Below are 9135 nucleotides of genomic sequence, written 5' to 3' on the forward strand. Positions count from 1 at the left end.
CTCTCCTAACACGGCAGGATGTATATAATTTCATCACCAAATCGAAAGTTCTGGTGATGGAACGAGACAAAGAAAGCTATCAATAGGATTCGGTCATTCAGTTCGATGAGGCAAAAATCTCCAATCTGGAGATTTTAGGTACAACTTCCGTTGCATTGACAATCCAATCCTGGAATGTGGTTGATATCAGAACAGGAAGGTAATGCCAGTTGGTTATCGCTGACATAGGAAAACATTAGCAAATGGATATAAAAGAAATGAAAGAAAGGGACGAATATACTTCTCAGAAAGTCGTCATGGGCATCAACAAGGATGTTTGTTGTAAAAGCCAAGAGGCCATTTGATTGGAATCCAAATTCATTGCAAGCTAAGGTGAGCAGGACCCCGTTCTCGTTGCCTCGATTGCTTAAAAAAATTATTATTAGTATAATGAGAACGAGAACGTGGTGTTGAAACGAGAAGGTCACTGTATGATGGTCAGTCCGCCAGACGCTTCACACATCAACGACACACATCAAACTGGTAGAGATTGAGGTTGGTCGGCATGCTGGAGTAGAGCATTGCATTGAAGAAGCGCAGGGTCAGCAATACTCGCGGGTACGGGCCTCCGACCCGAAAATCTTCCACCCTTATGCCATTCGTTGTTTCGTCCGAATCTGAGCTGGAACCTGAAGACCTTTTCTGCCTCTTGGGAGAGAGGGGAAGGAGGAGATCACTGGGTTTCCAATCCTTGAATGCCTAGATTCCCCATCACAGCAGTTGTGATGGTTATAATCTATACCATTCCAACCCCTAAATTCCACCCTCTCTCAGCAACATCTAGCCTATAAGGAATGAAAGTCTCTTGCCGTCTCTTCCCAACGCACTCCGGCCGGCTTTGTTGAGCTTAAGCGACGAACTTACTGGATCGCAGTAATATGCGCTGAGTTCCTTTACGAATTGCTTCCGCATCGCCAGCAATTCAGCGTACTTCCCTGGACCCTCCTGGAATAATGCCTCTAACGCCATAGCTTGTTCTTTAAAACGCGCAGGAACCTATTCCAGTGTTAATCTTGATTGTCAAACCTTCGATCTCACTTGTTCGAACGTAATAAAATCGACGGAGACATTCCCAGCGCCGGCCCCCGCTGGTTAAACGACGAAATATCCAAACACCAACAAAACGGAATATTCCAGTTCATGTTTGATGACTTTCTTCAAACAAGATATGTAGGGCCACATTAAAAGGTATGAAGTAGAAGGAGCCGTCAGGTTTCCACGGCGCCACCCACAGATATACAGGTCGATCTCCATATATCCAAGTACCTTGGGATGTGTTTGGTCTGCCGAACTCTTATGAGCCGCCTCCCGCCAGTCATTGGCCCAAAAATCGGTGACAATATCCCTGTCGCACAATGCCATTCGGTCGCAGCCATCCTATAGCATTTTCAGGCATTTCGGGTACAGCTTTCTTCTGGATCATTTCTCATCCAGGGGCCCCTTCTCCACTAACGCATTTCGAATATCTGCAATCACAATCAAGGGCTTGCGACCCATATCACGCATATCACACAACACGGTAATAGGGATTTCCACTCCCATAGATAAAGCCACAGTCTGTGAATTTTTGGCGTGCCCTGGAACTTCTAGTCTCAGCTGATGGCGTAGACGCCAGGTAGGGGATCCCGGTTGGTAAGGAAATATGAGGTGCCCTGTAGAACATGATAAAATATAGTAAAATATAATAAAATGTAGTAAAATATAGTAAAATATCGTACGGCCCGTCGTTAATAGTAGAATGATAGAATAGGAGATAGAATATGGGACGGGGGAAAAATCGATAGAATAGTATCCACGGACAGCGTGGAATAAATATCTCTCCCACGTCAGCATAAACTCGATATAGGTAATAGATACATAAGGTACGGATAGCCTGTAGTGCTCGAGGGCAACCTACCCCCTAGAAGCCGATATGGAGAGGCAAAACACGATGGAGGAAAAAAATAAAGTAAAAGGAGGAAAAGGGGTGGGGAGAATAAATCATCTTCATATATATACCTAGGTATATGGACAGGTCCATTCATTACTACCCAAGGCCGTGACCGTCGCCGTGACTTTCAAGCTTCGAGGGAATGCCCGGCTGACGGCTGGGCCGACCGAATTCCCTCCTTCTCTGAGCAAGGATCCCATTCACCCACAGCGTAAAATGAGCCCGAGAGGCTCAGGAAGCATTAACCGGGGGCGTCGATGCAGTCGATAACCATCCACCCCTCCGGAATTTGACATTGAAGCCGATATGCCCCTTTCCACAAAGTAAATACATGCAGTTGCCGCTTATTTTTTGCTTGTCACCCAGTTCACAAGAACAGCCCAACTCCATATGCGTGACTGACAGAAACGCACACCATAGCGGCATGACCCATTCATTTGCCCGGAGCCCATGGGAAAGGGGGAGCCCTTGGTGGTTCGTCAACCCTTCACAAATCGGAAGTGGATAGCACGTGGCAAGGAAAAGGGGGGGAATCCCATTCACCAACGAAACGGCCCATGGAAGCAAGTAACTACTGGTTATTTCCATCCCGAGAATGGGGACGCGCATCTTGAACCTGCTGTGGTTGTTGTCCCACGGGCCATTTCTGTGGGACGTCGTTGCATTAGCATGGAAGAGAGGTTGAACATGGTAATGGATCCATGTTGGGGGGGCACGTAGGACCTGCAGGACGCTAGTCCGCAATAGGAAGCCTAGGGGCGCCAACAATTTCTCCTCGTTTGATTCCCAGCACCGCCAACATACATAAGTGGCAGCAACCTCGTGAAGAGGATGTTTGAAATAAATGGCTAAAATGGGGATAGAAAATTCTGGAAAAAGGTGGGGACTTATTTGAGGGATTGGTAAGGGTTCATTTGGTCTACTACCACCTTACATCCCAAAATACCTGCCTGCGCTGCAGCCCAAAATGAAGATCCTACATCCCCTTTTTAAGATGGAGGAAGTTCCTGGTCTCTCCTCATCTTCATCATCCCCCACATTCAGAGTTCTTCCTTTGCCCATCTGGCTTAAGCTGCGCCTAATAGCAATACCCTCCTTTCGCAATCCCTGAGCTCTAGCTATTGAACACTAACACACAATAGATGAGGAGGTGGATATTTTTTGTCATCTTGCTTCTCCACCCCAGCAAAAAAACCTTCCCATATGAATAATTCTCCGGGCTGGGTCTTGCGATGCTTCCGTACAGCGCCTGCTGGCCCTGCGGGGACTCTATCGTGTCCCTTAGCTATCAGACTTGTGCACGCGCGAATATATGCGAGTCTCCGAATTGGCGATGCAAGAGATTGGATACTAGTACGATGCACCAATTCTGTAAACCCCATGAACAGGAACAAACAAGGACCACCGTTGTGCCCGGTAAGCCGAGAGAGGGAATCGTGAGATACGCCATGGCTTCAGTTAAGCAACCCACACATATCACAAATTCAGCCTGCCTGCATTTCCAAGCATATCAGAGCTCGGGACATGAAGTGAAATTTTTTCCCAACATTTTTCCAGCCATATAGTTTAGTGTAGACACAAGAGACCTCGGCCCTATTGCCCTACATGATAGTCGTCGAACGGCCAGAACGTTTTCAATTCCTCCCTGTCCTGATCATCCTCCATGCTCGCCATGACGGTTTCATAGATATCTCGATGGGCTTGCCTTACTCCCTCCCAACGATCCGCAGACACCCAGCCATCTTCCTCCACACCCAGCGTCGTAATCACATCCCGCTTGAGCTGCAGTATCTTTTCATAGACATCCAGCTGTTTCTCGTAGAGGCGCATATCTTCCTCACTCAACGGAGGGATGGGACAGTCGTCGTCGTCGGTGAACCCGATCTCTTTCCACCTGTCTCTTAACCGCATCAGTTCATAGGTGAATGGAACGAAGCCATCTCTCCATGTGCGATGGCAGTAGCGGAACGGGCGGAGGAGCGATTCATCGATCTTCCTGGTCGCGCCTAGCCTTGGAGCCAGAAGCGCCCACCCCCCCTCATATGCTTGGCTGCACAAACTTTCTGTCGCATTCTCCGGTGTTTCCTCTGTGGGAACCATGGCAAAATCAGGCACGTCGTCCGCGTAATAGAATGACGGCTCAACACTGGTGCACTGCCAATCAATGAACCCAGTCACAGTGGTTGGGTCATCTTTGGACACAAAAATATTTCTCATATGTAAGTCTGGATGGAAGAGGGTAGGTGTCGCATTGGACTGGATTTCGGGGTGCTGTATCAGCTTGGGAAACAAGGCCTGAGCAACATCCAGCAGCTCCAAATGTTTGTTCAGGGAACCCTGATAGGATGCTTGCGGCAGCTGGAGGGTGGGATGATCAGCTGGTGGCAGCCTTGAAAAGCCAACATCGATCAACGCAGAGGCATATGAGGAGAGGTCGGGCCCTGATGGAAAGCCAAGTTAGTGAGCGAAAAGCCATTTCTGGGAAACAGATATCATCTCACAGGGTCCCCTATTCGGTTTCTTGAATGCATAGTATCTTTGTTCTCCAACATTGCAATCCCAGTAAGTGCTTCTACAATGAGGTCCAATACAAAATTGATCATCAGTATCAATTCTCTGCATAGAATCAGCATCAAGGAATGCTGTGTCAGCAAAATACAAACTGCCATATGCTGGAAAGTCAAGTTCAGATATTGGCAGAATACTGAAGCAAATTGCTCCCACAATTTTCACTTTCACATGCACAGGTAGATCCACCCATACTTCCTGCAGTTGAACACCACCAGCGTGTTCCATGATAATGTACGCCGACCCGATTGGGTTCGTTGGATCATCACACCAATCCAGAATGGCTGGAATTGGGACTTTAGTATGTCGTCGCACTGAAGACAGAGGTTAGCACGCATCACCCAACTAACTACTGGAGTTATGAAATTCTCTTTCTCACAGTAAGTAATTGTTGCCACCTCAGAGTTCGTCACATATCTGGCTGGACCAGCAACAGACGTGGGAAATTTGGCAACAACCTGCCTTCCATCGTTGGTCGTGATGATGAATGCCCTACTGAACCCTCCCTCCAGCTTCTGACAGCTTTTGATTGAAGTCGCGGACGGGCAGAGAGAGAGCACTCTTTCACATAGGCGATCCAAATTAAATTCAATGTACCGCGCGTCGCGTTGTAGTTTGTCCAGGTGAAGCCATCGACCGGCTGTGTAGGCAAATGCTGCTATATCGTGTTAAAAAACAAAGAAGGGAAAACGGGGGAAATCACCATAGACTTTACAGCAGAACTTACTGCTTGAAGACAGGTGTTGCGGCATGGCTGATTGAGGGACTATCTTCTGGTGAACTCCGCGGGTTGCTGCGAAGGTATGTGGTGAAGATCCGTTACGAAGGATAGTTTTCAGGCTGGGCCTTTTAAAAGAGCACACAAACAGCGCGCAGGACTTCGGCCCCATAATTTATCCCCAATATTAATATCAGGGGGTCGACGACTCGATCGTTGATCCATTCTGCACTTGCCCCTTCAGTTGAAGGTCACGTGGATGGGCTCTGGTTATTAGGGTTATAGCAAAATAGGTGAAGCAACATCCCACGAAGCAACACGCTCTTTTGGTCGGGCTTAGGGTATCATTCTAACCCATGAATAACGTATTGTCGGTAGTCAAAAATACGCGCCGAGTCTATGCTGATAATTGTTGTTAACCTGTTGATACCTGTACAACTAGCAACACTGAAGGAAGAAATGGTCTCAAGCAATGACTCTGGGATCAGGGAGGGCATGTTGAAAAAAGAATCGTCTCCAGGACTTTCCTCCTCCTTATATATACAACAACAGCACTGCTGGTCCGCCCTTGCCATGCGTGGTTGCATGGCATCATTGGGAATGAAAGCGCTGGCAAAAACTAAAAAGGAAATCACACACAGAGATTCCAAGCCGCCGAAGATTGCCCGTTTCAGAAGGCATCGACGGGCAACGAACAATTGGCTCAGTTGGCCAAATAAAACAGCGGCGGCCGTGGGAGCAGCAATAGATAACTGTAGGAATCAAAAAATAAGATAAAAAAGGGAAGGGAGAAAAAGATCAAGAAGACAAAAGGTAAATTAATAAAACATATCACGAAAGTCAAAAAATATGGTCCACCCAAACGAAAATCACACTCAACACCTCCACCCCTCATGAATACCCCTCCTCACCATCCGGCCCCTACCGCGCCGCAAGCCGACATTACCCTCGCCCACCAGCGCGCGCCACCGCCGGCCCACGCTATCGTGGTCCTTACCCATGCGGCGCGCGCACTCGTTCCAGTCGCGCTTCGACAGCTTCAGCTTCTCCAGCACGAGAGCCACGAGTCGTTTGTCGTCGGCGCTTGTCCAGTCGGTGGAGGGGAGGGGAGGGTGCGGGTGCGGGTGCGTGTGAGGAGCTGTAATTGTTGTGCTGGCTGTAGTTGTATGTATAGACGTAGTAGTACCACTAGTAGGTGTTGTGGTTGTGGAAGGAGAGGGGAAAGCTGAGATATCGTCGTCGTCGTCGTCAGTAGCAGCGCACAGTCGCTCGATCCGCGCATGGCACCCACACCCCCCATCATCCACGGCGCAGGTGCACTTTCGTCTACTTGCTTCTGGCGAGAGTGATTGCACCTGCGACAGCGACCGCGATCGCGATCGCAATCGTGTCGACACTGGCCCATGCCTCTCACTCTCATCCACACTCTCATCCACATCCACATCCACACCCACACCCGAATCTCCCTTCTCCTCCTCTTCCCGCCATGCCTCCAATGCTCTAAAATCCGCCCTCCTCAGACCCAGTGGTAAGTCCCTATCCTCCTCCTCAGATAGCATGCGCCGCCGTCTTTTTGGCGTCGAAAACCCAAACCTCCACGCATCCCCATCATTCCCTCCAACAGCACCACCAGCACCAGCACCAGCACCCTCCTCCCCCTCCTCCTCTTCGTAAACATCCCTCCGCCGCTTATTAAAGCACCTCCGCGCCGCCGCCGCCACCACCTGCTTCTTCTTCTTCACGACCTTCTGCGGCCGCACCTGCGCGGCTTCAGGACACTGCTGCTGCTGTTGTTGCTGCTGCTGCGACGGGCGCACGACATGTAGCGGGCTCTGGAGCCGTTGCTGCTGATGCAGTTGTAGTTGCGGAGATGACAGTTTTGCGGCGCCGCGCCGTGACGACGGAGAGGGCGAAGGGGCAGGCGAGGAGTTCAGGAGCGACTGCAGGGTGCGACAGGTGCCCAGGAGACTGTTGCTGGCGATGAAGCTGAGGCCATCGGAGGGGTGGGCGGAGGGAGGTGTAGTGGGGAAAAGGGAGCGCGGACGTGGGGGGTGTTGAGGGTGGTATTGGTATTGGTTGTGGTTGTTGTGATTATTATTGTGTTGGCGCGAGTCGCAGGAGAGGGCTGAGGGGAGGAGCATGGTGAGCTTGAGGCGCGTGGAATTTTTTTTTTTCTTTTGTAATTTGATAAGAGAATATTTGATTGAATTGCACTAGGGAGTGCTTCTGTAATATTTTTTTTTTTCGGTTTATTTAATAAAAAGGGCTCGTTCGACGAGGCTTGTTGTGGTTGTGGGTATATTTATTAGGACGAGCGACAAAACAAAAACAGGCAGCCACGCACTGGTGGTTGCGCCGGGTCGGATTCCGGATGGAAACGGGGTGAAACGGGCAGGAGAAATACGGCGCAACGATGGAAGTTGGCTATGCGCTTCAGACGGACGATGGCAGAAGGCAGTGCGACAGCTGGGTGTGGAGGAGCGGGCGAGAAGGAGTTGGCGGAGGGTTGGATGGGAGGGAAAAAAAGGGCGTGGATGGACGAGCAGGATGGTTGGCGGGTTAGTCAGACGGGAAAGTGGGAAGAAAAAGGAAAAACGACAGAAACGACAGCCGTCGAGACCCTTGGGGGGTGGGAGCAGCCGGAGGACCGTTGGGCAGGGGGGCAGGGGTAAAGGGCCAGGGGCAGGACAGCAGCCGGACAGTGGCAGTGTGGGCACTTGGGCACAGTGGGCAGTGGTCACGCAAATCGCCGGGCCAGGGGCCGTGGCGGCGGGCTAACCGGCTCCAGGCATGGCCCAACGGGGACACGGCGAGGATTCTTCCACGCTAACAGGACGCCGTTCTCTTCTGTGGTTCCGCACTCTGCGGCAAAGGAGAATGAAGGGAGAAGAAACCCAGTTTTGCTGCGAGAATCAAGAACCGCCGTTCGCGGGCCTGCTTTGACTTTTGCTTTGACTTTGCCGTGCCCTGTTTGGATCCGGTTCCCAGCAGCGTGGTAGATTCCGGCTGGGCCGTTTCCTTTTTGCTTTTCCTCTGGCTTGAACCGTTATCCGCAGGACGCTGTGCCCGGGTTGAAACTCTACAGAAAGGGTTCAATGGCAATGATGGAGTTACATGCCTATCACTTATGAGCATAACTAGACTACAACCCAATTTTGGTGATAAACAGCATCTTCGATGATATAACAACTGGCTGCCATAACTACATACTAGTAGTGAAAATAAGCATCTCTACACCATGGAGGCCAAAAGCTACTTCGGGTTGGAATGTGATGTATTGCTGAGCTCCTGGACCACATCTCACACTAGAAACATTGTGGTCAGAGAATTGTATGCGATGCTATCATAGATATAAATCTCTGAGGCAATCCTGCAACTAACCTTTGAGTGACAGCATTCAGGAATTCTATTGTGTTTTCTTTCTCTTGTCTCTGTGAGCTGTCATGAAATGGGTTTCAAATTTCCCATTTCTCTCTTTGACAGCTTTATGGTTATTATGCTGTGCTTTTGTGTCATGTTACCGCGAGGCAATCATGGGTGGAATTAACGGACCTTCTTTAAAAAATGCAGTCTTCTATGGGAGGCTTTACCACCACGCCAAAAAGGATCAGTCCTGAGGGTAGCCACCTATTCCTCATAAGATATATATATATAGTTATACATTCTTCACCCCTCCTCTCCTCCTTCTCCACAAGGAATATTGCCGAGCTTGATGTCCTGGTGGAATGATTTTGCAATGATAACTAAATGTAGCAGAATGTATCAATCAAGCAACTGGATCCAGTGAACGCGAAAATGTTGAGACAGCATCGTATGGCTTTGGATGGAAGTCAAAGATCGCCTTGCGTGGCATAAGCTATTTTTATCCCCCCCCCCCCCC

At 49.7% G+C, this 9135-nt stretch overlaps 4 protein-coding genes across 4 annotated transcripts; all 4 read right to left on the reverse strand.

Moving 5' to 3' along the window:
• Positions 1-97: 97 nt before the first annotated feature.
• Positions 98-1462, reverse strand: HCBG_02072 (uncharacterized protein; the record flags this gene model as incomplete). Its single annotated transcript, XM_045429121.1, has 5 exons — positions 98-219; positions 281-405; positions 521-738; positions 904-1035; positions 1394-1462. The coding sequence occupies 5 exons, from the start codon at positions 1460-1462 to the stop codon at positions 98-100; spliced, it is 666 nt and encodes a 221-aa protein (XP_045290907.1).
• A 1651-nt stretch (positions 1463-3113) lies between these two features.
• Positions 3114-5289, reverse strand: HCBG_02073 (uncharacterized protein; the record flags this gene model as incomplete). Its single annotated transcript, XM_045429122.1, has 4 exons — positions 3114-4410; positions 4471-4851; positions 4917-5195; positions 5265-5289. The coding sequence occupies 4 exons, from the start codon at positions 5287-5289 to the stop codon at positions 3563-3565; spliced, it is 1533 nt and encodes a 510-aa protein (XP_045290908.1).
• Positions 5290-6130: 841 nt separating this feature from the next.
• HCBG_02074 (uncharacterized protein) lies at positions 6131-7396 on the reverse strand (the record flags this gene model as incomplete). The annotated part of the gene is made up of 1 exon (XM_045429123.1): positions 6131-7396. One exon carries the CDS (start codon positions 7394-7396, stop codon positions 6131-6133), a length of 1266 nt encoding a protein of 421 aa, XP_045290909.1.
• A 596-nt stretch (positions 7397-7992) lies between these two features.
• HCBG_02075 (uncharacterized protein) lies at positions 7993-9108 on the reverse strand (the record flags this gene model as incomplete). Its single annotated transcript, XM_045429124.1, has 4 exons — positions 7993-8288; positions 8466-8560; positions 8637-8661; positions 9045-9108. 4 exons carry the CDS (start codon positions 9106-9108, stop codon positions 7993-7995), a joined length of 480 nt encoding a protein of 159 aa, XP_045290910.1.
• Between the last annotated feature and the right edge of the window lie 27 nt (positions 9109-9135).

This window comes from Histoplasma capsulatum (genome assembly GCF_000150115.1).
Source record: "Histoplasma capsulatum G186AR genomic scaffold supercont2.2, whole genome shotgun sequence".
Classification (NCBI taxonomy): Eukaryota; Fungi; Ascomycota; class Eurotiomycetes; order Onygenales; family Ajellomycetaceae; genus Histoplasma; species Histoplasma capsulatum.